This window comes from Lampris incognitus, chromosome 18 (assembly GCF_029633865.1).
Source record: "Lampris incognitus isolate fLamInc1 chromosome 18, fLamInc1.hap2, whole genome shotgun sequence".
NCBI classification, from domain to species: Eukaryota; Metazoa; Chordata; class Actinopteri; order Lampriformes; family Lampridae; genus Lampris; species Lampris incognitus.
Genome location: NC_079228.1, coordinates 39184695 through 39208898, shown reverse-complemented (window position 1 = coordinate 39208898; position 24204 = coordinate 39184695). Strand labels below are relative to the sequence as shown.

The 24204-nt window shown below is 47.6% G+C and overlaps 1 protein-coding gene across 1 annotated transcript in view; it reads left to right on the top strand.

Moving 5' to 3' along the window:
* Positions 1 to 8379: 8379 nt before the first annotated feature.
* LOC130129072 (polyhomeotic-like protein 1) overlaps positions 8380 to 24204 on the top strand; it is a 39601-nt gene continuing 23776 nt past the window's right edge. Inside the window, exons 1-6 of the mRNA XM_056298868.1 lie at positions 8380 to 8426; positions 9729 to 9853; positions 19056 to 19166; positions 20172 to 20246; positions 20540 to 20683; positions 21683 to 21844. Coding sequence (XP_056154843.1) covers positions 9731 to 9853; positions 19056 to 19166; positions 20172 to 20246; positions 20540 to 20683; positions 21683 to 21844 — 615 coding nt within the window. The 5' untranslated portion in view covers positions 8380 to 8426; positions 9729 to 9730. The remainder of the gene's footprint in view (positions 8427 to 9728; positions 9854 to 19055; positions 19167 to 20171; positions 20247 to 20539; positions 20684 to 21682; positions 21845 to 24204) is intronic.

Sequence of the window (24204 nt, the reverse complement as noted above, 5' to 3'; positions counted from 1 at the left end):
ATAGTGCCCAAGAATTCGCCCAGACATATACTTGACTTTAACTACGCGTTCGTGTGTGCGTGATGGCTGCCTTGTGTATCCCGTGACTGTTTGGAGCATCAGTTGGGTACGTCCTCAGAAATTAACGCTACGCATCCGCAAGATGCAAATACGCACATGAACGGTTGGGGCAGTGATACTTGATGGTAGAAAGCGGAGGGTGACAGCAAACCACCCTGCTGAACTGACTGACTCACTGTGTGTTGTGGTGTATAATCAGCAGGATAATCCAGAGGAACAAATCATCAAACACCCCGGTTGACATTCAAAAATACCACGACTACTTTCGGCTGCTCCCGTTAGGGATCACCACAGCGGGTCATCTGTTTCCGTCTCTACCTGTCCTCCCTCACCACATCCTTAAATCTCCTCTTTTCCTCTTCCCTGGCAGCTCCATACTCAGCATCCTTCTCCCAATATACCCACCATCTCTCCTCCACACGTCCAAGCCATCTCAGTCTTGCCTCTCTTGCTTTGTCTCCAAACTGTCCAACCTGAGCTGTCCCTCTAATATACTCGTTCCTAATCCTGTCCTTCTTCGTCCATCCCTATGGAAATCTTAACATATTCAACTCGACCACCTCCAGCTCCACCTCCTGTCTTTTCATCAGTGCCACTGTCTCCAAACCATATAACATAGCTGGTCTCACAACCATCTTGTAAACCTTCCCTTTAACTCTTGCTGGTACCTGTCTGTCACACATCACTCCTGACACTCTTCTCCACCCACTCCACCCTGCCTGCACTCTCTTCAACTCTCTTCCGCCCTCCCTCCTCATTATTTTGAACAGTTGACCCCAAGTATTTAAACTCATACTTCTTTGTCACCTCTACTCTTTGCATCATCACCATTCCGCTGTCCTTCCTCTCGTCCACGCATATGCATAGGTATTCCGTCTTGCTCCTACTGACTTTCATTCCTCTTCTCTCCAGTGCATACCTCCACCTCTCCAGGCTCTCCTCCACCTGCACCCTACTCTCACTACAGATCACAATGTCATCCAAGAACATCATAGTCCCCGACGACTTCTGCCTGATCTCGTCCGTCAACGTGTCCATCACCATTGCAAACAAGAAAGGGCTCAGAGCCGATCCTTGATGTAATCCCACCTCCACCTTGAACCCATCTGTCATTCCAACCACACACCTCACCACTGTCACACCACTTACACATATCCTGCACCACTCCTACATACTTCTCTGCCACTCCTGACTTCCTCATACAATACCACACCTCCTCTCTCGGCACCCTGTCGTATGCTTTCTCTAAATCCACAAAGACACAATGTGACTCCTTCTGGCCTTCTCTTTACTTCTCCATCAACATTCTCACAGCAAACATCACATCTGTGGTGCTCTTTCCTGACATGAAACCATACTGCTGCTGCTGATCATCACCTCTCCTCTTAACCTAGCTTCTATCACTCTTTCCCATATCTTCATGCTGTGGCTGATCAACTTTATACCTCTGTAGTTGTTACAGTTCTGCACATCACCCTTGTTCTTGAAAATCGGTACCAGTATGCTTCTTCTCCACTCCTCAGGCATCCTCTCACTTTCCAAGATTGAGTTAAACAATCTAGTTAAAAACCCCACTGCCATCTCTGCTAAACATCTCCATGCCTCCACAGGTATATCTTCAGGACCAGCCGCCTTTCCACTCTTCATAGCTGCCCTCACTTCCCCCTTGCGTACCCATCGCACTTCGTGATTCACTATTCTCACGTCATCCAACCTTCTCTCTCTCTTTTTCTTCATTCATCAGCCCCTCAAAGTACTCCTTCCACCTTCTCAACATACTCTCCTCACTTGTCATGACATTTCCATCTCTATCCTTGATCGCCAAACCATACGCCTTTTCTTTTGCCTTCGCCACCTCTCTCTTCGCTTTATGTCGCATCTCCTTGTACTCCTGTATACTTTCTTCATCTCGCTGACTATCCCTCTTCTTCTTTGCCAACCCCTTTCTCTGTATACTTTACTTCTTCATTCCACCGCCAAGTAGCTTTGTCTTCATTCCTCTTTTATTTCATTTGGCTTTCATTTCTTTCATCAGTTTCTCGCATTGGCAGAACGAGAGACGCATACTCGCCATTGTCACGACATGTTTGATTTAGGGGCCTTGCCTACCATCTACGATGACTTCGCTGTTGCTATTTCTGCCGTGATCTCAGAATTAAAATAGTAACCTCGAGTGTCGTCATGTTTGTTTACGTCATATCCTTAGTTCTGTGGTGTGCCCTCTAGTGGTATTCTCCAGTAACACGCAACGTATATAGGCAAATATGTGAACAATACCGTTCATGACGCAGCCTGTTCACGCAAACGTGTGGTTAAAAAAGCAAGTACTATAGCTCCAGACTCAGTCATATTATGGTTGCGAAATATTAAGTTATGCTTACATCATTCGTAATATTGTAACGTAGCTCAATTAACGCCCGCTGCGGGATTCGATCCGAGGTTCACTGCACCACAGGGCGAAATCGCTGGCCGACCGGCCATTGAGTCGTTTGTAATTTACAATATTGATGTTTCACTTGAAGTATCTAGACATGAGGAAATCGTGTCCACGTCAGTTCTAATAACAAATTAATCGCGCGGTTTGAGCACAAAAGTTGCTTTTGCTCAGCGTGGAGCCGTGCACAAAATAATCTGTCACGTACAAGAGAGCGTTTCCTGAGCAGGAAATTTGAAACGTGTGCAAAATCTGCCCAAAAGAGTTGACGTATTGTACCTCATTTGCGCAAAAAAGCATTTCGTGCCCTCAATTTAGAAAAACGTGCTCTCAAAATTGGAAGTCAAGACTTCATTCGACCACATCCGGGCTCTGCACGATAATGGATTTGAAACGCTTACTGCTGCTAAGCCTAACAAGGCAGAACTTTTCTGCTTGTATGATTCCTTATGGTTTAAATTCCATATGATTCGTAAAACGTTTTCTGGTCATATAAATCTTTATAACCCCTTGTAATGCGCGTTCAGTATGATTCGTGAGGTCTTTTGTTGTCATGATTCCTTTAAAAATCTCCACTATTTGCAAACGAAACTAAATGAATTTAGGCCAAGCCAATTAAAAACCATAGCAACCGATTTTCTTCCTTTCAGGTAGGGAAAGAGCAGTTTTGATGCTCTGGTATCTGCCCTACTGAAGTGCCACTGAGCACAAACGGTCACTCGTGAAGCCGCTTTCGGACACAACGCGAATTCGAGCTGCGCGCGCAGCGCAAAATAAATAAATAGAAGAATAAAAAAATCGGAGGCTTCAACACTTCAAGCGGTACAAGTTGTTGCCAAATAAGTAAACCAGTCCTCATTTAAGAAACTTTAAAAGGACCGTGGCGCTATTTGAGGGCGAACACTTTGTAAACCACGCAACAAACCTAAGCTAGTGTAACGCGCATGGATACGCAGACACGTTGGTCCTCGACTAACGGGTCGGACCCTTTAGTCGGCTGGTTAACGTTGTCGCTTGCGGAGCGGGAGACACGGGTTCGCGTCCCGGCCGTGGCGACGTTTCCCGGGCTTTCCTCCCTAATCGCTACACTATGTTTAGCGTATAGGCGACACGTGTTGCCTACCTACAAAGCTACCTGACTGTTAAAACAACCGATCCCGACTCGGTTGGAAGCGTGTTTCCAAACGAGGGCTTTCTTTCCGGGTCGCTAGACAATCGCGAGCCTGTGCCGCACAATTCAGGGAGTTCCGACACCATCAGCTCTCCTCCATCCTGCCTTCCGTGCCTGGCGGGCTGCCTCGTTTCTATTGGCCACGCCGGTATGCGTCACGGGGCGAAAAGGCCGCCGTGGCGCTTCGCAAGCCGTTGGCGATCATGGGGTTTCAGAGCGCATGCGCCGTCGTCGCGTTGTGTCGGAAAGCCGCTCGAGTCGTCGTCTTCCGGCTTTCCGGAGCGCTTCTTCCGACGCTGTAAATTCCGAATCGTTTGCAAATGAAAAGGTAGGAATTGTAAAACCTCTCCAAACGTCTTCGAAAGGGTTTTGAAAGTAGTGTAACGCGCATGGATAAGAAGACACGCTGGCCGCTGGCTGGCGGGTTTGACCCTTTCGTCGAGCGGTTAGCGACGTCTCCTGCGGTGCGGGCGATACGGGTTCGCTTCCCGGCCGCGGCAGTTCCTGTGGTTGCGTTGTCCCCCGAATTCGCTACAATAGTATTTGGACCCGGGTGTACTGCCCTAAACCGTACCCAGCTGGCTTTGTGTGTCCGTACCAACTCCACACTCCTGGGAGAGTAGCCCTGTTCACTTGTAGACGTGTATTTTTTTAAAACAAACTATTTATATGTATGTGTATTGTGAGCGTTTCGTCCTGCTTTTGGGGTGCCCGTCGTCGCTGGGTGAGGACGAGATGACGACGCGTGAGAAAATGGGAAGAGTGTTAAAAGTGTTCGACGTCACTGGTTAACTTTTGTTTTTTTGTTCGGTTTGTTTTCCTAACCATTTTAACCTTCCCAAACATGTGTTTTCTCTTAAAACCAATCTGCTCTGTGCACATGTGTAGTCCACTGACTTGACCTCCGGTTTCTAGTGCGGCGGTCACACCAGTTTCCTGTTTGTTGGTCGTGCGCATGTACAACTTGAAATTCTTCACCCCTTTGCTGGTAGGTGCGGGTGAACGTTTGTCGACAATTCTGTGCGGGTCGTTGACATTTCTCCGTTGTAAATCTTGCAGGTGTCGTGACAAATATGTCGTTGTCAATAGCGAACGCCAACAAACAGGAAACTGGCACGACCACTTCCGTGGAAACCGGAAGTCAGTGGACTACAGTTATGCACAAAGTCTGCATGGCTTTGATGGTTAACTCAAAAAACTGTTGTTTAGAAACTGACCAGGGAGCTTTTTGTTACGGTTGATGTATAATAGTGAAGGAAAACAAGGTTCACATGGATGATGTATGAGGGTTGTTTGAGGGAATCTTGGTCGACCATGGATTGTGACAGCATTAAATCTGCATCAGAGAACAACGTCCTAACGTCACTCATGCTTTTCTGATTTTTATGTTTTGTCTGTTGTTTTTTCTTCTTCTTCTTTTCCTGCTTGGTCCTTTAGAATCTTGCGACATAAAATGTGTTTTCAAACGTATTGTGGCGAATTCGGGGGGGTGGGGGGGCAGCCGGGAACCTCCGCAGTCGGGACGCGAACCCGGGTCTCCCGCACCACGGGCGACGGGTGCGCCGCCCCGGACGACTACGTTAACCAGTCTCGCCCGTGGTGCGGGAGTCCCTGGTTCGCGTCCCGGCTGCGGAGGTTCCCGACTGCCCCCCCCCCCGAATTCGCTACAGTATTTTGTGCTGTAAGTCAATGCTATTTGTGCCTCTGCACGTCACGCATTCTTGGGACTGTTGTGTGTGTGTGTATAAACTTTCCTCTGCTCCTGTTTGTGGCCTGTGTGCAGTTGTATTTGTAGTGAGGCAATATGTCATTGAAACAGCCGGGGGGGGGGGTTTGGACGCACACTTTGACGTCACTGTTTTGCAGCCGAATGAACCGGAACCGCTTCGTAAACAGCAGAGCAGGCTAATGTTGGAGTGAGGTGACAGTCTGGGTATCTCGCCAGTAAGAAACCGGGACGGTGTGGATGAATCCCTAGCTGTCACGTCCACGTTGGCCCATGATGGTCTTTGTTTTCTCTGTGCCACGTGCTGTATCACCAGTGATGCGCCCCAGCCGTTTTGTGTCACTTGTGTTTGTACGTACAGAATATATTGTTAAATAAACATAAATATAGATATATCATGTAGCGAGACACCGTGTCAATGTATTTTCTCATTTATCATGCCACCTTGCAGTCCAGCGTGGGATACGCGCATGCGTTGTCAGGAAGTGTGCCTGCAGAGTCGCAGGCGGCAGCAGTCGTGTGTTTAAAGTTAATGTAAACTAACAATAACACACGTTAGCCCCTAGCTAGCTAACGGGTCTGACCCTTTAGCCGAGCGGTTAGTGACGTCGCCTTGTGGTGCAGTAAACCCCGTATCGAATCCCGCACCGGGCAAGAAAATAACCGGTCACATTGGTGGCAGCGGTGGGATCCGGAAGTGTGCAGATCCTCAGAAGTCCTCCCCGGAGCTTCCGGGGAGGATGACGACTGTAAACTACTAATAAGACACGTTAGCCCCTAGCTAACGTGTCTGACCCTTTAGCCGAGCGGTTAGTGACGTCGCCTTGTGGTGCAATACACCTCGTATCGAATCCCGCACCGGGCAACAAAATAACCGGCTACATTAGTTAGCATATAATGTATAATGACTATACGTGTGAATTAAGTGGTTTGTTATTTCTGAACTAAAATACTCAGCTAGCAACCTGTTAATGACGCCTGATAACCGTCCTGTCAGATCATGACGTATACGTCGCCACATTACATTTGTGCACGTGAAGAAGTCACGCTTCTGCCATGACTGCTCACGCGCCTCCTGGCACTTCTCGTCTCCATGGCAACCAGGTTATCGGCGTTTGGCACGCGTTGGGTGTGATGGTGATGACAGGTGTATGAGGGACAGCCATATTTCACCATAAACATGTGCAAATGGCGCATATATGAACCGTATGAATTGGAAATATATCTGTTTTTAATTATTATGAGAAAATGCAAAGTAGAGCTTTAATGAATTTAACCATTTTACCTTTTACTTTATTATAGAGGGGACGTTAAAAAGTCTGGGTCGGGGCCGAGCCCAAAACACTGAAATTCTGGCACATTTGAGTTTTTAACATACTGAAAAAGTATTAAAATGTCATCACTGAGACACCATCCGTTTTTAACACAACCTAACTAACAAATACGATCATTGTTTTTCAAAAAAATCTCCCCTGGGGACAGAAAAACTCGCTTGATTGAGGAATAGCCCGTGTAGTAGTAGCAGTAGTAGCAGTAGTAGTATCAGTAGTAGTAGTAGTGGCAGTAGTAGTGGCAGTGGTAGTAGTAGTATCAGTAGTAGTATCAGTAGTAGTAGTAGTGGCAGTGGTAGCAGTAGTAGCAGTAGTAGTATCAGTAGTAGTAGTAGTGGCAGTAGTAGTGGCAGTGGTAGTAGTAGTATCAGTAGTAGCAGTAGTAGCAGTAGTAGTATCAGTAGTAGTGGTAGTGGCAGTAGTAGTGGCAGTGGTAGTAGTAGTATCAGTAGTAGTAGTAGTATCAGTAGTAGTAGTAGTGGCAGTGGTAGTAGCAGTAGTAGTATTAGTAGTATCAGTAGTAGTAGTAGCAGTAGTAGCAGTAGTAGTATCAGTAGTTAGTAGTAGTAGTAGTAGTAGTGGCAGTAGTAGTAGTAGTAGTAGTAGTATCAGTAGTAGCAGTATCAGTAGTAGTAGTATCAGTAGCAGCAGTATCAGTAGTATCAGTAGTAGTAGTATCAGTAGTAGCAGTATCAGTAGTAGCAGTAGTGGTATCAGTAGTAGTAGTATCAGTAGTAGTAGTGGCAGTAGCAGTAGTAGTAGTATCAGTAGTAGTAGTAGTAGCAGTAGTAGTATCAGTAGTTAGTAGCAGTAGTAGTAGCAGTACTGGTATCAGTAGCAGTAGTAGTAGTAGTAGTGGTAGTAGTAGTAGTATCAGTAGTAGTAGTAGTAGTGGCAGTAGTAGCAGTAGTAGTAGTAGTGGCAGTAGTAGTATCAGTAGTAGTAGTAGCAGTAGTTAGTAGTAGTAGCAGTAGTAGTATCAGTAGTTAGTAGTAGTAGCAGCAGTAGTAGTATCAGTAGTACTAGTAGTAGTAGTGGCAGTAGTAGTACAGCTGCTGAGCGGTAGTCGCAGGCCCGTGCCCCAGCGGCAGCGCGAGGCAGCAGCCTTGGTACTCCCGTGCGAGGGCACGTCACGTGGGGGCGCGTTCGCGATATCACGCGTTCCGCGAGACTCTCACGACGCACGGGGCTCGCAAAGGCGTCGCGTCAGCGCGCGGCACGCGAGCTCGTTTAACCGCCGCTCGTCTGCGTCCAGCAGTCGCACGACGGTCCGGATTCTAACCCGCGGCGGCGCGGCCGGTTTAGACTCCGGAGGTGCGGGCCGGGACTCCGGAGGCGCGGCCGGGACTCCGGAGGTGCGGGCTGGTCGACGTGCTCCGTCATCCCGTCGCGCCGGAAAAGGCCGTCCGGAGGAGAAAGGAGGCGTTTCCCCACATCAGCTGCAAATTTATGCAAAAATATTACAACCAAAAAAAAAGAAGAGGAAGAGGAGGAGGAGGAAGGGTCGCTGCAGCCGCCCTCCGCTGGTTCTAATCAGCCGCTGACGTGCGCCGGGTCGCAGCTCCGTCGGACGCGTCGCGGCCGTTTGCAGGCGTTTTGCGGCGGCAGCAGCAGCAGCAGCGGGCCGGGCCGGTGCGGTGCGGTGCGGGGTCAGCAGCAGCGGGCCGGTGCGGGATCAGCTCCCTCCGGTCGGGATCGTGCACGGTAAGTGGGACTTGCGGCTGGCCGTGCGGGCTGCCAGACCACAGTGGGGCTACGTGCTACAGGAGGAGCGGCTGCACGTAGGGGCGCCGCGCACGGCGGCGGCGGCGGCTCGTTAACGCCGCCGCCGCCGTGCGCCTTTCGCTTTTGTCGAGGCAATTAGCGCAACAAGTGAGCGGTTAGCGCCGGATTGCGCAGCGGAGCGAGCCGAGTGTCGGGGACGGCTGCGGTGTCCGGATATGCGTTCAGCTTGAGAAGACGTAGAGAGATATATTTATATCTATATATATATATATATCTATATATATATATATATATCAAGCGGAGGATCCCGCATCTGCAGCTCTGCTAGTGCAACACAATATTGTAACGCAAATAGATCAGACAGGCACCGAGCTCTCCTCTCCTCTCCTCTCCTCTAGTCTCCTCTCCTCTCCTCTAGTCTCCTCTCCTCTCCTTCCCTCTAGTCTCCTCTCCTCTCCTCTCCTCTAGTCTCCTCTCCTCTAGTCTCCTCTCCTCTCCTTCCCTCTAGTCTCCTCTCCTCTCCTCTAGTCTCCTCTCCTCTAGTCTCCTCTCCTCTCCTCCAGTCTCCTCTCCTCTCCTCTCCTTCCCTCTAGTCTCCTCTCCTCTCCTGTCTCCTCTCTTCCCCTTCCCTCTAGTCTCCTCTCCTCTAGTCTCCTCTCCTCTAGTCTCCTCTCTCCTCTAGTCCCTCTCCTCCCCTCTAGTCTCCTCTCCTTCCCTCTAGTCTCCTCTCCTCTAGTCTCCTCTCCTCTAGTCTCCTCTCTCCTCTAGTCCCTCTCCTCCCCTCTAGTCTCCTCTACTCTCCTTCCTTCTAGTCTCCTCTCCTCTAGTCTCCTCTCCTCTTTCCTCTAGTCTCCTCTCCTCCCCTCTAGTCTCCTCTCCTCTAGTCTCCTCTCCTCCTCTCTCCTCTAGTCCCTCTCCTCCCCTCTAGTCTCCTCTACTCTCCTTCCCTCTAGACTCCTCTCCTCTCCTCTAGTCTCCTCTCCTCTCTCCTCTAGTCTCCTCTCCTTCCCTCTAGTCTCCTCTCCTTTCCTCTAGTCTCCTCTCCTCCCCTCTCCTCTAGTCTCGTCTCCTCCCCTCTCCTCAGTGAAGTGTGTTGGTCTTTACAGCCATAGTGATAGACCTCTCTCTCTCTCTCTCTCTCTCTCTCTCTCTCTCTCTCTCTCTCTCTCGAGCCATGGCATGGTTTTTCCATCAAATCAGGGAAAGTCAAGCCTGTCTCACCTTCCCAGGTTGATTGATTGACAGCTCCTCTGCACCCCCTCCCCCTCCTCCTCCCAACAGTGATGGAGACAGATGGGGACCAGAACCAGCAGGGCGCTTCAGCCAATGGGAACGCTGCGTCTGGGACAAGCTCCCGCCCCTCTCCAATCAATTCCATGTCCCTGTATGAGAGACAGGCTGTGCAGGTGCGTGGATAAGTGTGTGTGTCTGTGTGTGTGTGTGTGTGTGTGTGAGAGAGAGTTTGATAGTGCGCGTGAGAAGGAATGTTAGTGTGTGCGAGTGTAGCTGAAAATTATGTAGTGTAGCTGTGAATTATGAGAATTATGGCTCACCAGGCAGTGTAGGTCATAATCCTCATCATGGCCTACACTGCCTGATGAAAGGCCATGTATTATGAATGAATTGTGGCCTCCACAGCCTCTCACCAGGCAGTGTAGGTCATAATCCTCATCATGGCCTACACTGCCTGATGAAAGGCCATGTATTATGAATGAATTGTGGCCTACACGGCCTTAAGAGAGTGTGTGTAGGCCATAGTTCCCAGCTATACACTCTCTCACACACTATTTAGCCCTGTGACGGCCAGGCAGCCTGTCCAGGGTGTCTCCTTGCCTGACGCCCAGTCACTGCTGGGATGGGCTGCAGCATCCCCGCGACCCTGAGAGCAGGATAAGCGGTTTGGATGGTGGATGGATGGATGAGTGTTTATATATTTGTTTTTGTGTGTTTCTCTGCATCTGTCTCTCTGTCCTGTGTGTGTGTGTGTGTGTGTGTGGATGTGTAGCAGCTATAAGATGGTCGCTGACACGCTGAAGAACACCAGTCACACCAGGGATCAGGATCTGCTCAGTTATTCTATAGAAGTAGCACAGGGCCACAGTCAGTACACACACAGTGGCATGCTGTGTCGCATCCCCCATCACAAAAGCTGCTCAACTTTTTTCTTTTCGTGTTAAAAGTACATCCATCCATCCATCCATCCATCCATCCATCCATCCATCCATCCATCCATCCATCCATCCATCCGTTATCCAAACCGCGTGTCCTCACTGTATAACAACATATTGCCCTAAATAAAATGTGTGCACACTGAAAGAATGGATGCCCTGACAGTGGTTATACATAATTGAGATCAGTAATTAAAGTAAAGGCAAAAACAAAAATAATTAACAAGTAAACTAATATCCACTGAAACAAAATGTTGTTTTTGCTAGGCGTCTCACCCCCGAGTTACATATCCACGTGGGCGTCTCTTCAGAAGAAAAATAAAAGTGCTTGTTAACTAAGGAGCTATTTTCGTGTTTTTAGAATATTCATTCAATGCAGTCCTTCCGTAAAAGTACACAAAAATATTACAAATAACAATCTGTCTCTCATTCAATTCAATTTTATTGTCATTAAAAACAATGTGCAGGCACATGTTCAAAATGACATGAGGGCTGTGGCTTCACCAAACAGTGCAGGACACACACAGGCAAACACAGTATAAGATATACACACATGAAGACCAAAAGCTAAAAATAAGTTAAAAGAGAGCCGGGGTACAAAATATTGAAATTAATATCCAAATTGCCCCGCAGCGAGTCAGGAAATATGCAAATGAGGTAACATGGCCGTTTCCACTGACGGAAACCAGTGGCAAAACTCAGACACATTAGCCACGGTGTGTCGTTACGCTCGGCGCCGTTTAAGCCGGGACGCGTGACTTTTAAACGTGCCAGCTTAACCAAGGGATGGAGAACGTCGCGTCGTGTCCTACCGTTACAGAAGCTGCTCAACTTTTGCCGGGGATTTGCAGCCACGTCACTCCTGCGTCTTGTGTGTGTGTGTGTCGTCACTAATTAAAGTCCCCCAACTGGCAAACCGCAACTGTTCGTTCATTCGACATAAGGTCGACGACATACAGAGAGTTTGAATGTGACGGAAAATATTTCGTACGGGTTTTGAGAATGTTCACCGAGAAAAAAATCAAATAAAGATAACATGAACAACGCATTGACTCAGCTACATGCTACTCTAGTCCGGTGTTTCTCAACCCAGTCCTCAAGGACCCCCCTATCCTGCAGGTTTTCATGGTAACCCTGCATAGGTAGCCCCGCTTGTACTTACTCGACCAATCATCTCGCAGCACTTCATTATGCAAGGTGTGCAACATCTGACAAAATTCATTGCTGATTGGTTGAATAACTACAAACGGGTACCTATTCAGGGTTGCAAAGAAAATATGCAGGATAGGGGGGGTCCTTGAGGACTGGGTTGAGAAACACTGCTCTAGTATATGCCAATAGCTGAATTCTGGGTAACTGGAGCATAACTTATTATTCCCTTACATACATCTGTCTCTATGTGCAACGTAAGCATCTCCCAGCTAAAAGGAGAAGTGGAATATTGAAGTTGGCCCGACTTCTATCCGCTTGCTGAAGGAAGTGCCCTATACACAATCTTGTACCGATGACTAAAATAACTGTTACCCTAACCTGTCATGTCTAACCTTTACTCAGAAGACTGCACATTCACAGTGGTTTTAGGACTATCCTCATGACATGACAACTGGGTGCTACCTACATGAATAGAGCGTTGGCAAACCCACTGATCAGGTTGCTCGCTTGTGTCTTTCTCGGTGTCATGTTCTGGATCAATCTGTTAACCGGTGTTACCATCCTGCCTACTCTTGTCCTAATGTGACCCACTGAGCTGCTTGATGGTAGTCTGTCAGATTTTAAGTACCTCAGTGGTTTCTCTTTTGGCTGCTTGACTCTCTGGATGGATGTTGCTCAGTTTTGGCTGCTCACCACTGCGCTAAATCTCTGCTTCACTGCTGCTATCCATATCTGTTTCAGTGCGAAGATCCGTCACATCTCTGGCACTCTCTCCGACATGAACATATGGTTCAGTACTAACACTTTCATCTACCCTAGCACTGTCGCTTTTCTGTGGCTTCTGAATGGCTGGTTCAGGATTATCAAGGGGCAGTTGGAAGGGGTTTGGGAAGTGTACGCTCTCTCTCTCTGGACAGTCTTCCAGAGAAGTAGTCTCTGCTACCCAGCTAACAGTGTGTCCTGACTGGTCAAACTCAAATGTGGTCTCCAGGAGTCTGCCATCTACCCCGCTATGTTCTTGACTTAGTTCGAAACCACTGTCAAAGGAAAGGACGATTCAATTTCCTGATCCACCCCCACTATTAAGAAATTGGCTTGCAATAGCAGGTTCCTGTGGACAATTCTCTCTTGCCCAGTGCTGTGGTGTCTGATGCGGTAAGTGTGGCATCTCGAGCCCTTGGAGACTACTTTGTAGATCAGGGGTGTCAAACTCCAGGCCTCGAGGGCCGCAGTGTCTGCAGGTATTTGTTGCAACCGTGCACTACACCACCTGATTTAACTAATTAGCTCACCTCCTGGATCAAGGAGGGAAAGGAACTAGTTTAATCAGGTGGTGTAGTGCATGGTTGCAACAAATACCTGCAGACACTGCGGCCCTCGAGGCCTGGAGTTTGACACCCCTGGTGTAGATGGTAGACTCCCACCTCTCAGCTAGTTTTCTGCAGCCATGCCGACCCATTTGCCAAGAGAACCTAATCTCCCTCGTCAATGTCTATTCCCTTTATCTCCTTGTTGTACAGGTCTGCCTGGCGCTGTGGCTGGAACTAGCATTGACTTGGGCCAATGTGAGCACTTCCTTGAGTTTGTCCCTTATTCTCTTGACATAACTGTCATAGTCTGTGATGTCATTGTCTCTCTCCACATTGTGAAACAACATCCACTGGCAATCTGGGAATCCGTCCATACATTAGATAAAAGGGAGCATACCCAGTCGACTCATGAGCTGTACAGTTATAGGCAAAAGTCAGTGTCTGTGGCCATCTCTGCTTATCCCCGGGGGTAAAGCCCTGATCAGGTACCCTAAGATTCTGTTGAACCTCTCGGTGTGGCCATTCCCCGTGGGATGATAAGGTGTTGTTCTTGACTTTTTCACACCAGTGATCTGAAACAGCTCTATAATCAACGCGCTTTCAAAATTTGCACCCTGGTCTGAACAGATCCTTTGCGGGAATCCGTACACGCAGAAGTATCTGTCCCACAGCTGATGTGCAATTTGTTTTGCTGACTGGTCAGAGCATTTGAAGGCATGGGCCATTTTAGTGAAATGGTATGTCACCACCAACACACCCACACTCTTTCCCTTGGAATCCTCTGCAGACCAGAAGTCCGGGCAGACCAGCTCTAAGGGACTTGTGGTCTTGATACTTCCCTCAGGCTCCATTGTCTTGCTGCCAACACAGAACTTGCAGCATTTCACACATTCTCAGACATCGTGCTCCATATCGGCCCAGAAGAACCTCTGCCTTGCGAGGTACAAGTTTCTGCTCTGACCCTGATGGCCAGTATCATTATGGACACCATGGAGAACATGGCTGACCAAGGAGGAGGGTGCTTATGCCATTTTTTCCCCCCAGTTAGCATGTCCTTACACATTCTGTACAGGATGCCATCAAGCATTTAGATAGAGAGATAGATTATTTTATTAGCCACACAACCAAGGCCGGTGGAATTTGTTTTTGGTACACTTTACACTCTGCAGCACAATACATACATGGACAACAACAGACACATGTTATCATGAACTATACAGTTACACAATAACAGAAATAAACACAGCAGGCATAACAGGTGAATGGTGTTATTTGGGCCAATGGTGTGTGAGGAGGGGACTATAGGGAGGCATTCAGAGTCCTTATGGCGAGGGGAAAAAACTGTTTGCAAAGTGTTTAGTCTTAGTTGACAGTGATCTGTAGCGCCTCCCTGAGGGAAGGAGCTGGAAGAGGTGCTGAGCAGGATGTGAGGGGTCAGAGGTGATCTTCTTTGCTCGCTTTACAGTCTGGTTAGTATGTCGAGATTCAATTGAGGGGAGTGGGTTGCCTATGATTTTGGATGCCTTGTTTGACAATCCGCTACAGTTTTTTCCGTGTTTGACTGTCTGTGCCGCCGTACCGTACTGTAATACTGTAATACTATAATACTTTAATAGAAGATGTTATGATGGACTCAATAATGGCTGAGTAAAACAGAACGAGCAGTTGATGTTTGATCCGGTATTTTTTAAGCTACCTAAGAAAGTAAAGGCGTTGTTGAGCTTTTGCAATGATGTGTTCAGTGTTAATTTTCCATTTCAGGTTATTGCTGATGTTTGTTCCAAGGAATTTAAAAGAGTGGGTGGTGGTGATGGGGTCTCCGTTCATTTGTATGGGTGTTTTAGGATTCGGCATGCATCGGAAGTCAGTAATGAGTTCAGTTTCTGACATTGTTTCAGGGATTTAAGCAGCTTTAACGACAGTCCAGCCCTGTCACTTCTTGACAGCTGTCTCCCATGAGTGACAAACAATATGACCTGTGACAGTGTGGCATCCCTTCTCTGTTCATTCTGGAGCACTTGGAGTGAAAAGACGGGCAGAGTGCTGGTCCTGGTGGGACTAGAATACCCAGGTCTTGAGCAAGCCAAGAGACCACCCTTTGCTTTGGACCTTGATTCCACTCAACATGGCCCGCCAAGACCGCGGACACTTCACCATCTGTCAGACAGCAACGCTGGAAATTCTCTGGTGAAATTGGGCATTTAAAACTCTGGTTCTTGGCACTGACTTTGATTGTACCTCCTGGACTATACCCTCTTGGGACTTGTTGTGACTCCTCCAACAGTGCCTCATATGACTCCTTTATGAGCCTCTGGCAGATACGATTTTGGATAAAGGGCCGTCTGCACTAGAACGACCAAGACAGTCATTGTGACCGTTTTGGATTTTCAAAGTTTTAATAACTTGGTGCAAAAAAAAGATACAGACCCGCCGCTCCCCGAATGCTCCTAAAATTGCATATATTTGCATTAAAAATTAGTGGTAGATCAATTTCACAAAAAAAGTTAGGATAAGATCGACCTAAAATGACCACGAGCAGTCAAAATGTCCGCTTGTAATTTGTGCGTGATCGTGCGCGTCACGTCACGATTAACGACGTGTGTTGGTCACGGCCTTTCCTTTGTGAAGTTCATTGCTCTGTCCTAGAAACACACTAGCGTTCTCCAGTGCAGACAGAGAAATAGTCTAAACTTGATTTTGATTATTGCCAACGTGTGCGGTTACAGACGCCGTTTCAGACGCAGCATGACTACCACCGAGGCGTTGCGCTACATGTTGTGCAGCGGCCATTTTAAATAGTGTAAAATAGTATTAAAATTGTTTAAACGTTAATTGTGGTGTCAGTCGTTTCTTAACAGACTAACATATGCAATGCATTAATATCTTGTAGCGCCGCATTATGTAACAATGTAATAAATTTTCACATCATTATGTAATAAACCACCAAAATTTATGTCTTTATTTGAAAAAAAACGTGGCGTTATGGCATAATGATGTGAAAATTTATGACATTATTACATAATGCGGCGTTGTTACATAATGCGGCGCTACATATCTCAGTTGGGTATTTATCTTGACAGAATATAGAGTTTAAAAACATTTGGCAGTCATTTTGGCCGCTCAGGCTCGTTCTAGTAGTTTTTAAGGTCCGGTCGTTGTTTGGGACTGTTTCATTATTTATTTCCAGTTCTTTTTTTACATTTCACGTTTTATGGGCCTTGTTACGTTTGTTAGATCAGCAATATGTGTTTTCTGTTTTGTTTTCCAGGTAATATTTTCAATTTTGCTATTCAAGTTCGACCATGTCTCTCTGAAGTTTAAATTGTTTAAAAATAGTACTGTGGTTGTGACGTGGCAGTTGTTTAATTCCACGCTGACGTTAAATGTGGAGCGAGACAAAAATCTCTTAAAGCGTTGTCACACGATTTTAATGTTCATGAGCACGACACACAAGCTTGTGTGTGCCCCGATCTCAGAGAGCACCGCCTATAAACCATCAAGTAGAACGACACTCGTTATTTCGATTATAATGATATGTACCCAGGGTCTCTTTTGTCATGAAGAGGAGGTGGTTCCACCACGGTGGTGCATACTTAGAGTCTGTCCCTCATCCTGTCTTCTGCCAGGACCCTCCAGGACCGCCTCCTTTGACACTCAGAGGGTTTTCACACCTCCCTGTGTTATCAGGCCCTTACCATATTTACGTGAAGAGGCACTTTTAACACCACCTTTGTCCTGGTAAACACGAGTCCCCAGGCATCCGTTCAGACAATGTAAACGTAGTATAGCTGATCTGTGGTCGACGATTAAAAGTTAAGCAACATGTGTAAGTTGCCCTCACAATTTGTTAAAATTTTAACTTTGGTGTCAGTCGTTTCCTAACAGACATACTAACGTATGCAATGCACTAATATCTCAATTGGGTATTTATCTTGACAGCACATAGCGTTTAAAAACCGGCGGTCATGTTTACTGCCCATAGTCATTTTACGTAGGAGTGAAATCCCGGTCGTTCTATTGTTAAAGCATCAGCAACAGTGTTCTTTCTGCCAGGTAGTATATACTCGATGCCGAAGTTGTGTGATGATAACTTGGCTACCCACCTCGAGTTTGGGTTTTGTGAGGATGTAGGGTTAGTGGATTATTGTCCGCCCAAACAGTGAAGGCCTGTCCCTTTAGCCAATGGCTGAACTTGTTGCAAACGGACCACTTTAATGCCATAAACGAGGTGGTGAGCAGGGTAGTTGCTCTGAGCATGGGTGGGACATGCTTTAGTTTCACCCTCTTGGACCTGAGATAACGTGGCACCTAAGCCATCCTGAGAGGCATTCGTAGACAATGAATGGTCGGCTGAAATCGGGATGCACAAACACGACAGAATGCCGGAGTGCAGTTTTCAACTGTTGGAATGAGATGAGCTGCTCCTCTCTCCAGTCATTTAGCTGGAACTTTCTGAATCCAGCAGCACCTCGTGCATTTTGCCTCTTTCCTTTCGGTGCAGCAGTCGGGTCGAACCGTGGCTTGACTATGCGGGAACAATCGTGTATGAACTGCTGGTAGTTCATGACCATGCGACTTGATCTTCTTCTGAGAGGGTGTAGCGCCATCCTCCATCATAAGATCGGCTTCTGTCACGGAAGCAATGGCCTTGACCTTATCAGGGTCAGTTGACAAGCTGTTGTCATCCACAACATGCCCCAAAAGTCTTAGACTTTTCCTGAGTAGCTGACATTTTTTGGGGGGGCCGGCTTCAATCCTGCTGAAAACAGTTTCAAGCTTCTGGACACCAAATATACCCATCATGAGAAGCATGAAGCTTGCAGGGCTATTGCGCAAGCCCTGGGGTAGCCTATTGAACTTGTAGAGCGCCATAGATGTGGTGAAGGCTGTCAACTTCTTGTCTTCCTCTGCCACACCGCTTGAATGCATTACTTTTATACATGCTAGCTTAATCAAGGGATAGAGAGTATCACGACACGTCTTACCATTACGGAAGCTGCTCAACATTTTTTTTTCCTAAATACATTTATTTAAGATTTTTCCCCCAACTTTAGTGGCCAGTCGATCCCTATTCTAATCCAAACGCCCACCCTCGTACTGCATGCGTTCGCCAACTGCATCTCTCCGGCCGGCAGTCTCGAAGGATTCGCCTCGCCACTTCCGTGACGAGGCGAATCCAGGCCGAACCACCGCTTCTTGTGACGGAACACAAGCCGACTCCGCCCCCCTCCCCAAGACAGCGTTGCCAATGATCGCCGCTTCACCGAGTCCGGCCATAGTCGGATCTGACGAGACCGGGGCGCGAACCCCCGGTCCCCAGCGGGCAACTGCGTCGACACAAAGCCGCCGCTTAGACCGCTACGCCACCGCGGACCCTAGAAGCTGCTCAACTTTTGCTCGGCTTTGCAGCTGCGTCGCTCCTGCGTCTTCATTCGTTCAGCATAAGGTTGGCGACATACCGAAACATTGAATATGACAGAAAATGTTACACACAGGTTTTGAGAATGTTCACCAAGAAAAGAATCAAATGAAGACAACATGAGCAACATATTGACTCAGCTACACATGCGTGTGTGTGTGTGTATGCATGCATGAGATAGACAGATTGGACAAGTGACTTTATGTTGCCACATGATTTATACAATAAACAAAGGTGGAGAGAGAGAGAGAGATGGAGTCTCTCAGGACATTTTTCATTGTCATCGTCCACAGACAAACCCCAGCCTGCCTCTCTCCTTCATCCCTCAGCCTGTCACTGCAGGAGCCCCTGAACATACATCATGCTAACCAGCTTTTAGCAGTGCTAAGTCAAACCTCTCTCTCTCTCTCTCTCTCTCTCTCTCTCTCTCTCTCTCTCTCTCTCTCTCTCTCTCTCTCTCTATATATATATATATATCTCCCTGTCTCCCCCCCTCTCTGTCTCCCCCCGTTTCTCGCTCTGTCTCTCATTGTCCCCCCCCCCCCCCCGCTCTCTCCAGGCCTTGCAGGCGTTACAGAGGCAGCCAAATGCGGCCCAGTATTTCCAGCAGCTCATGCTGCAACAACAGATCAACAACGCCCAGCTACACAACCTGGCCGCAGTGCAACAGGCAAGTCTGTGTGCGAGTGACCTCGGCGCATTTCTGTGTATGTGGGTTTGTCTTTTCATGTGTATGTCCACGGATGTTTGCGGGTATTTGTTTTTTGTGTGTCAGCGGATGTGTCTGTCGTGTGTGTGTGTGTGTGTGTGTGTGTGTGTGTGTATATATGTGTGTGTGAGATACCGGTAGAAAAGTCAGACACAATATTCTGTGCTTGTTTGTTTGGGTAAAAAAAGCTTTATAGGGTGTCCGGGTAGCATGGCGGTCTACTCTGTTGCCTACCAACACGGGGATCGCCAGTTCAAATCCCCGCGTTACCTCCGGCTTGGTCGGGCGTCCCCACAGACACAATTGGCCGTGTCTGTCGGTGGGAAGCCGGATGTGGGTATGTGTCCTCGTCATTGCACTAGCGCCTCCTCTGGTAGGTCGGGGCGCCTGTTCGAGGGGGGGGGAGGGGGAACTGGGGGGAATAGCGTGATCCTCCCACGCGCTACGTCCCCCTGGTGAAACTCCTCACTGTCAGGTGAAAAGAAGCGGCTGGCGACTCCACATGTATGGGAGGAGGCATGTGGTAGTCTGCAGCCCTCCCCGGATCAGCAGAGGGGGTGGAGCAGCGACCGGGACGGCTTGGGAAGAGTGCGGTAATTGGACGGGTACAATTGGGAAGAAAAGGGGGGAAAAAAATCCAAAAAAAAGAAAAAGCTTTGTACTGCTGTGAGATGTCGTTCTATTCTATTCTATTCTGTTCTATTCTATTCTGTTCTACTCTGTTCTATTCTGTTCTGTTCTATTCTATTCACTTCTGTTCTGTTCTACTCTGTTCTGTTCTATTCTGTTCTGTTCTATTCTGTTCTACTCTGTTCTGTTCTGTTCTAATCTGTTCTATTCTATTCTGTTCTGTTCTACTCTGTTCTATTCTATTCTGTTCTGTTCTACTCTGTTCTATTCTGTTCTGTTCTACTCTGTTCTATTCTATTCTGTTCTGTTCTATTCTATTCTATTCTGTTCTTTCAGGCTACTTTGGCAGCTAGCCGTCAGTCTAGTCCGTCCAGCAGCAGCTCGTCCCAAACCACCAGCACGACCACAGCCGTATGTCCCTTTCCTCCTCCTACAATCCACTACACAATCCATTAAATATCCACATACAACTTAAGATTGAAACTCTAGTTCTTGATTGACTCCCCTTTCTACACTGACCCAGCGTGCTGAACCAACATAGATAAATGTGGTGGGTCTGATGTTTGCAGACCGGCAGTACTGCAGCAGCTTTCCACTCTTTTCTTTTGCAAACACCAAGAGAGATGATTTTATGGATTTTAAATAAAATACATGATGTGATGAGTTTATACGGGAATTATGGACATCGTCTTGTCACCTGTCAGGCGAATGTGACGGCCTCGGGAGGAGGAGGAGGGTCCACAACCAGCACTCGCCCCGTTGGTCAAGGCGCCTCTGCAACGTCCACGATCAGCCAGTCAGTGCTGCTGGGTGGGACGGCGGGAGGCCAAGGCCAAATGTACCTGAGGGTGAGCCTGATCGGACTCCGTAAAGCTGTCACTAATCACATCCAGACTGCATTTTTTAATCAATAAACGATACACAGCCAAAAACCAAGCACGCAAACATTCAAGAAATGTACCACATCCTTGGTAAAAATCAGAATGAAAGACAAAAGAATATCCACATGCAAAATCTATTTCTGTAGTTCTTTCAACAGCATTTTGGATGTATTGCCTGATTACACTGACCCAGAAGAGCCCCTGGGTAGCCCACCCGGAGACCCAGATAAACAAAGCCATCATTTTTAAATCAGCAACATTTTTTTTTTTTTAAGGAATCTCATTGTGGGGCGGCACGGTGGCGCAGTGGTTAGCGTGGTCACCTCACAGCAAGAAGGTCCTGGGTTCGAGGCCCGGAGTAGTCCAATCTTTGGGGTCGTCCCGGGTCGTCCTGGGTGTGGAGTTTGCATGTTCTCCCCCGTGTCTGCCTGGGTTTCCTCCCACAGTCCAAAGACATGTAGGTCAGGTGGATCGGCTGTACTAAATTCCCCCTAGGTGTGTGTGTGTGTGTGCCGGTCCTGTGATGGTCTGGCGGCCTGTCCAGGGTGTCTCCCCGCCTGCCGCCAAATGACTGCTGGGATAGGCTCCAGCATCCGTGGGACCCTGAGAGCAGGATAATGGATGGATGGATGGATGGATGGATGGATGGATGATAACGGTGTTGCACTGTTTATACAGTTCCTGTGGTTTTGCTCCGGTCTAGCCATTCAGAAGAGCTTGATTTAAGCATATCAGCCTCCTGTTGAAGCATACATTGGAAGGTTAGATACAAGGTTAAAGGTCAGACAGATTAGAAGCTGCCTTGGAGTTGGGGTGAAAATGCCTTGCTCAAAGGTGTTATACAGTTAGATTTGTTCGTTTTTTTAGATTTACTTTTCCTACTTATCACAGGGACTGGAACCGGCCACCTTTCTTCACGTGATTTGTGTTGTTTGATTGACAGCCGTGCTTTTTATTGTCGCGCAGGTCAACCGCTCTCTGAGGGCGCCCATCTCCTCGCAGCTTATCTTCATGCCAGGCAGCACGGCAACCGCTGCCGTAGCGACGGTCACCCAGCAACCGCAGGCTCAGCAGCAACAGGCGGCGACACCCACTTCCTCCTCTGGCAGCCAATCGGATAACGACCAGGTGGGTAGGGGGGAACGGGGTAGCCCAGGGCAACTTAGTTGGCGAGACACAAAAAAAGGTTTCACCCGGTTTGAGTTTTCGAACGAGCGGTGTTTCCTGATCACACCTGAACGCTTCACGGCAAGATGGAGGCGGAGCGGTGAAGAGGTTTGATCCTGGCCTTTCTGTGTGGCGTTTGCATGTTGTCTTCAGTGCTTGTTTGGTTCACTCCATGTAGTCAGGGTTGGAAAACTCCGCTTCAGAAAGTGGACGTACTAACCATGTATTTGCGCCACCCGTGCACTAAAACAGCCGATTCTAATTAGCACAACACTTCAGCCAGGCAGGAGAACTAATTGGTGAGATCAGGCGGTTTAGTCCGTGGGTGGAGCAAATACATGGTTAGTACTTCTACTTTGTGAAGCCGGGTTTTCCACCTCTGCATGTCGTCCAGTCTCTGTCCACAGTCCAGAGCCGTGCATTTTGGTGAATTGGAGACACGATATGTAAAAACTGGGTCATGGCTGTGATCATAAGAGATTGTGTTTCTGTGTCTGTTGACCCTGCGCTAGACTAGTGACGAGGCATAATTTGGGGTATTATCAGGGGTCTCATAAAATAATTACACAGCAGAAAAGGTTGATAAATGATCATTAGTGATGTGGATATGATGATCCAAGTCCAGGTTGGTTTTTTTTTCTCCCCCTTTTTCTCCCCAATTGCACTTGGCCAATTACCCCACCCCTTCCGAGCCGTCCCGGTCGCTGCTCCACCCCCTCTGCCGTCCTGGGAGGGCTGCAGACTACCACATGCCTCCTCCCATACATGTGGAGTCGCCAGCCGCTTCTTTTCACCTGAAAGTGAGGAGTTTCACCAGGGGGGGGCGTAGCGCGTGGGAGGATCACGCTATTCCCCCCTGAACAGGTGCCCCGACCCACCAGAGGAGGCACTAGTGCACCGACCGGGACACATGCCCACATCCGGCTTCCCACCCGCACACACGGCCAACTGTGTCTGTAGGGACGCCCGACCAAACCGGAGGTAACACGGGGATTCGAACCGGCGATCCCCATGTTGGTAGGCCACGAAATAGACCGCCATGCCACCCGGACGCCCCGAGTCAAGTCAGTTTTATTTGTACAGCCCAATATCACAGATTAGCCTCAAGGGACTTACAGCAATGCAACATCCTGTCCTTAGACCAACTTCCTAAAAAAAAAACCCAACCCTTTAACAGGGAGGGGAAAAAAAAAAAGGAAGAAACCTCAGGGAGAACAACAGAGGAGGGATCTCCCCTCCTAGATGGGCAGACCTGCACTGGATGTTGGGTGTACACAGTAAAACACAATTTACAGAATACAACATGGAACGAGGATGACAGAATTATAATGGAATTATAAAACATATGAAGAATGTGCCGAGCGGTGTCCAGATGCCACCGGGACAGCCCAGGACCTGAGCCACATGACCAGCATCACCACGGAGACCTGACAGGAGGAGGGGGGGGGGGAGCACATCACACCATTCACATACACGGGAGACGAGACAAGAAAAACATTAGTCACAAATCGAAGAGAGAGAAGGATAAAACACTGAAATAGGACAGCAGTGTTATATGGCTTTAGAAGATATATAAAGGGCATAATGAGGAGGATGGCAAGTAGCATTCAGGTGGCGACCACCATCACCATGGAGACCTGGGAGGAGGACGGACTACATGTGTACACAGGGGAGACTCGCATCACACCATTCACATATACGGGAGAAGACAATCAGAGACAGAAAGACATGTGAGAGAGGACAGATGCAATAGTCAATAATCTATACTCTATGATCTATACTCTGTGATCTATACTCTATAATCTATGATCTATACTCTATGATCTATACTCTATAATATATACTCTGTACTCTGTACTCTATAATCTATACTCTATGATCTATACTCTATGCTCTACTCTATATACTCTATGATCTATAATCTATACTCTATGCTTTATACTCTATAATCTATACTCTGTGATCTATAATCTATACTCTGTAATCTGTACTCTATAATCTATACTCTGTAATCTATGATCTATACTCTATGCTCTATACTCTATGATCTATACTCTATAATCTATACTCTGTGATCTATAATCTATACTCTGTAATCTGTACTCTATAATCTATACTCTATGATCTATACTCTATGCTCTACTCTATATACTCTATGATCTGTACTCTATAATCTATACTCTATGCTCTATACTCTATGATCTATACTCTATAATCTATACTCTATGCTTTATAGTCTATAATCTATACTCTGTAATCTGTACTCTATACTCTATACTCTATGATCTATACTCTATATAATCTATGCTCTATACTCTATG